General features: G+C 51.7%; 1 protein-coding gene across 1 annotated transcript in view; it reads left to right on the top strand.

Moving 5' to 3' along the window:
- Positions 1-123: 123 nt before the first annotated feature.
- The window catches only part of EMWEY_00038270 (hypothetical protein, conserved), a gene marked incomplete at both ends in the record, with an annotated part of 6,820 nt that continues 1,972 nt past the window's right edge, over positions 124-4,971 (top strand). The window contains 3 exons of the mRNA XM_013478690.1: positions 124-3,314; positions 3,788-3,958; positions 4,292-4,892. Of these exons, the coding sequence (XP_013334144.1) occupies positions 124-3,314; positions 3,788-3,958; positions 4,292-4,892 (3,963 nt within the window). The remainder of the gene's footprint in view (positions 3,315-3,787; positions 3,959-4,291; positions 4,893-4,971) is intronic.

A 4,971-nucleotide genomic window follows, 5' to 3' on the forward strand; every position in this document is an offset into this window, starting at 1 on the left:
TATATATATATATATGTATATATATTAGCTAACTTATTTGCTGCTGTATGTGCCTCTGCTGCTGCTGCTGCTGCTGCTGTTCCTGTTGCTGTTGCTGTTGCTGCTGCTGTTGTGCTGCAGCAGGTTCTGCTGCTGCTGCAGTGCCACGCCGCAGCTTATCTCGTGGCAGCTCCTTAGGTAGACCTGCTGCTGCTGCTGCTGCTGCTGCTGCACCTAGGGGTACATCAGAGGGCCCTGCAGCAGCAAAAACAGCAATAGTACGTAAGGCAGTGGGGCCCCCAGGGGCCCCCCAAGAGGGGCCCAAGGGGGCCCCCCCCTCTATATTATCCAAGGCACGTATGGTAAAGAAAGCAGCACCTGCTGCTGCAGCTAAGACAGCAGCAGCAGCACCAGCAGCAACAGCAGCAGGACCTGTACGTCTTAGTAGTGCAGATACAAGAAAAAAAGAAAAAGAAAAAGAAGAAGAAAAAAAAAATATGCCTATGCGTCTTGTACCTAAGGCAATTACCCCTAAGACAGCAGCAGCAGCAGCAGCAGCAGCAGCAGCAGCAGCAGCAACAGCAGCAGATGCAGCAGCAGATAAAGCAGCAAAAGATGCAGCACCAGCAGCAAAAGATGCAGCAGCAGGGGATAAAAAGCCTGAAGAAAAAGAAGCAGCAGATGCAGCAGCAAAAGCAGCAACAGCAGCAACAGCAGCAACAGAAGCAGCAGCAGCAGCAGCACCTGCTGCAGAACCTGCAGCAAAAGCAGCAGCAGGACCACCACCAGTTAAGAAGGTATTAACAAAGAAAGCAGCACCTGCTATTAAGCCTCCTGCTGCTCCTGCTGCTCCTGCTGCTCCTGCTGCTGCTGCTGCTGCTGCTGCTCCTGCAGCAGCAGCAGAAGCAGCAGAAGGGGCAGCAGCAACACCTGCTGTTCCCTCTAAGAAGACAATTGTTAAGAAAGCAGCACCTGCTATTATGCTGCGGAGAGGCAGCGCAGCAGCAGCAGCAGCAGCAGCAGCAAAAGCACCTGCAGCAGCAGACGCAGCAGCAGCAAAGGCACCTGCAGCAGCAGATGCAGCAGATAAGAAACCTGAGGAAGCAGCAGCAGCAAAAGCAACAGACAAAAAGCCTGAGGAAGCAGCAGCAGCAGATGCTGCAGATAAGAAGCCTGAGGAAGCAGCAGCAGCAGATGCAGCAGATAAGAAGCCTGAGGAGGCAGCAGCAGCAGCTGCTGCTGCTGCAGATAAGAAGGACGAGGAAGCAGCAGCAGCAGCAGATGCAGCAGATGCAGCAGATAAGAAGCCTGCAGCAGAAGCAGCAGCAGAAGACAAGCCTGCAGCAGAAGCAGCAGATGCAGCAGCAGCAGCAAAAGAAGAGAAACCTGCAGCAGCAGCAGCAGCAGCAGCAGATAAAGCTAAGGAAGAGGAAGCAAAAGAAACAAAAGAAATAAAACATTCATTAGCAGCAGCAGAAGCAGCAGCAGCAACAGCAGCAGCAGCAGCAGCAGACACACAAAGATTAACTTCCTTAGAGTTAGCTATGAAGGCAGCAGAGACACAAATAAAACAGGAAGCAGCAGCAAAGGCCCCTGCTGCTGCTGCTGCTGCTGCAGCAGCAGCAGCAGCAAAGCCTGCTGCAGCAAAGATGCTGCTGGCAAAGAAAGCTGTGATGCTTACAGGCAAAGCAGCAGCAGCAGCAAAAACTGCAGCAACAGCAGCAGCAGCAGCAAAAACAGCAGCAACAGCAGCAGCAGCAGCAAAGAAGGCTGAGGAACCTAAGGTAGGTGCTGCAGCATCAGCAGCAAAGACACCCCAAGAACAACCAAAGAAAGCAGCAGCAGCAACAGCAGCAACAGCAGCAAAGACAGCAGCAACAGCAGCAGCAACAGCAGCAAAGACAGCAGCAGCAGCAGCAGCAGAACCTAGGAAAGCAGCAGGTCTTCCTCCTGCTAAGGTCCCCTTAAGGAAAGCAGCACCGACCCCAGCAGCAGCAGCAAAAGCAGCAACTGCAGCAGCAGCAGCAACAGAGCCAGCAGCAGCAGGAGAAGCAGCAGCAGATGCAGCAGCAGAGAAGACACCGGCAGAGGATACGCCAGCTACAGAGGGAACTGCAGCAGCAGCAAAAGCAGCAACTGCAGCAAAAGCAGCAGCAGCAGCAGCACCAAAGAAAATGTTAGTAGTAAAGGCAGCCCCTAAGACAGCAGCAAAAGCAGCAGCAGCAGCAAAAGCAGCAGCAGCAGCAGCAAAAGCAGCAGCAACAGAGAAGGCAGCGCCAACGGCAAAGACAGCAGCAGCAGAGAAGACAGAAGCAGCAGAGAAGACAGCAGCTGCAGAAGAGAAGCCAGCAGCAGCAGCAGCAGCAGCAGCAGCAGAGAAGGAAGAGGGAGAGGGGGGCCCCCCTAAGCCTAAGACAGACACGGAGAAGAAGGAGGCCCCTAAGGCAGCAGCAGCAGCAGCAGCAGCAAAACCTTTGCTGCAGCAGCACGCAGCAAAAGCAGCAAAAGCAGCACCTAAGGCAGCTGCAGCACATAAAGACACAGAAGGGGAAGCAGCAGCAGCAGCAGCAGGAAAGAAGCCAGCAGCAGGAGCAGCAACAGCAGCAGCAGCAAAGGCACACCCAAGACCAGTACCAAAAGCAGTCCCCAAGACACCAGCAGCAGCAGCAGCAGCAGCAACAGCAGCAGCAGCAGCAGCAGCAAATAAAGAGGAGGCACATAAGACATTGAAGGTCAAGGCCCCCCCTAAGCGTCCTGCAGCAGCAGCAGCAGCAGCAAAGTCTGCTACTGCAGCAGAGGGTTCGGGGGCCCCCAAACCTGCAGCAGCAGCAAGCGAAGGGGCCCCCTCAAAGGAAGGCGCAGCTGAACCTGCAGCAGCAGCAGCAGCAGCAGAACCAGCAGCAGCAGCAGCAGCAGCAGAACCATCAGCAGCAGAGAGACAAGACACAGATGATACTTCTTCTGTTTCTTCAGACAGTACGTCTCCTGCAGCAGCAGCAGCAGCAGCAGCAGCAGCAGCAGATAAAAAAGGAGACAGCAGCAGGGTACGTCCTGCTGCTGTGCCGCGGCTAACGCGTCTCCCTTCAAAGGATAAGGAGGGCCGTCTGGTGCTGCCCCATAAGACAGCAGCAGCAGCAGCAGAAGGGGCCCCCGAGGGGGCCCCTAAGGGGGGCCCCCATGAGGGGGGCCCCCAAGATGCAGCAGAGAAGGAGGTACAAGGGAAGAAGACAAAAGGATCTGCTGCTGCTGCTGCTGCTACTGCTAAGGCAAAGGCAGCAGAGAAAGGAAAGAAGGTACTAACAGGAGAGGGGGCCCCCGTTAAGGGGGGGGCCCCCGTAAAGGGGGGGGCCCCCGTTAAGGGGGGGGCCCCCGTTAAGGGGGGGGCCCCCTTAATAAAAGAAAAGAAGAAAGAAGAGAAAAAAGGGGATAATGAGGAAAAAATAAAAAAAGTAGAAAAAAAAATAAAAATAAATAAGGAAAAAATAAATAAAAAAAAAGAAATAAATAATATAGTAAGATAAGGATATATACATTTGTTGCTGCTGTTGCTGCTGTTGCTGCTGTTGCTGCTGTTGCTGCTGTTGCTGCTGTTGCTGCTGTTGCTGCTGTTGCTTCTGTTGTTGTTTGTGTTGTTGCTGCTGTTGCTGTTGCTGTTGCTGTTGCTGTTGCTGCTCTTGTTGGTGCTTTTCTGTTGCTGTTGCTGCTGTTGCTGCTGCTGTTGCTGCTGCTGTTGTTGCTGTTGCTGCTGTTGCTGCTGTTGCTGCTCTCCTATATATATATTATATGTATGTGTGTATGTATGTGTTAGAAGGAAGAAGCAGCAGCAGCTGCATCTCCTGCAGCAGCAGCTGCATCTCCTGCAGCAGCCGCAGCTGCTCCTGCAGCAGCAGCAGCAGCAGGTGCTGCATCCCCCAAGGAATTAATTGCTGCTGTTTCCTCAACAGATAAGAAGGGAATTGTATCACCAGCTGAACAAGAGGTAACCCTTCCTGCTGCTGTTGCTGCTGTTGCTGCTGTTGCAGTTGCTGTTGCTGCTGTTGCTGCTGTTGCTGCTGTTGCTGTTGCTGTTGCTGTTGCTGCTGCTGCTGCTGCTGCTGCGAATTATCCTTTTTATTTTAGTAAACATTGCAACAATTAATTTTTTTTTCCTTTTATTTATTTATTTATTTATTTATTTATTTATTTATTTATTTATTTAATTTATTTATTTATTATTTTTATTTTCTTTTTTATTTATTTATTTATTTATTTATTTAATTTATTTATTTATTATTTTTATTTTCTTTTTTTTATTTGTTTTTTTTTGCTGCAGCATAAGGAAGAAGAGAAGGGCCCCCTTAGTCATGCCAGCAGCAAAAAGGAGATTGGTGGGGCCCCCACTACCCCAGAAGCAGCAACAGCAGCAGCAGCAGAAGCAGCAGCAGCAGCAGCAGCAACTGCAGCAGCAGCAGATGCAGGTAAAGCCCTTATTAAACAAAAATCTGTAGAGGTGCAGCAGCAGCCAGAGGCTGCTTCGACTGCAGCAGAAAAAGCAGCAGCAGCAGCAGCAGCACCTGCTGCAGCAGCAGCAGCAGCAGCAGCAGCACCTGCTGCAGCAGCAGCAGCAGCAGCACCTGCTGCAGCAGCAGCAGCAGCAGCAGAAGGGGCCCCTATAAAGCAGCAATCTAAGACAGCAATGGATCGTCAGCCATCGAAGAAAGATGACAAGGAAGCAGCTGCTGCAGCAGAATCTGCTGCTGCTGCTGCTGCTGCTCCTGCTACTGGTTCATTAGCTGAACGTTTTGCTGCGCTGCAGCAGCAAGAAGCAGCAAAAGAAGCAGCAAAAGAAGCAGCAAAGACAAGCAGACAATCATCTCTTTCTTCTATAGGAGAACAATCCTTACCTTCTGCTGCTAAGAAACAACTCTCCTCAGGTAGGATTTGCTGCAGCAGCAGCAGCAGCAGCAGCAGCAGCAGCAGCAGCAGCAGCAGCAGCAGCAGCAACAGCAGCAG

The sequence above is a fragment of the Eimeria maxima genome, genomic scaffold (assembly GCF_000499605.1).
Source record: "Eimeria maxima Weybridge genomic scaffold, Emw_scaff590, whole genome shotgun sequence".
Taxonomy (NCBI): domain Eukaryota; phylum Apicomplexa; class Conoidasida; order Eucoccidiorida; family Eimeriidae; genus Eimeria; species Eimeria maxima.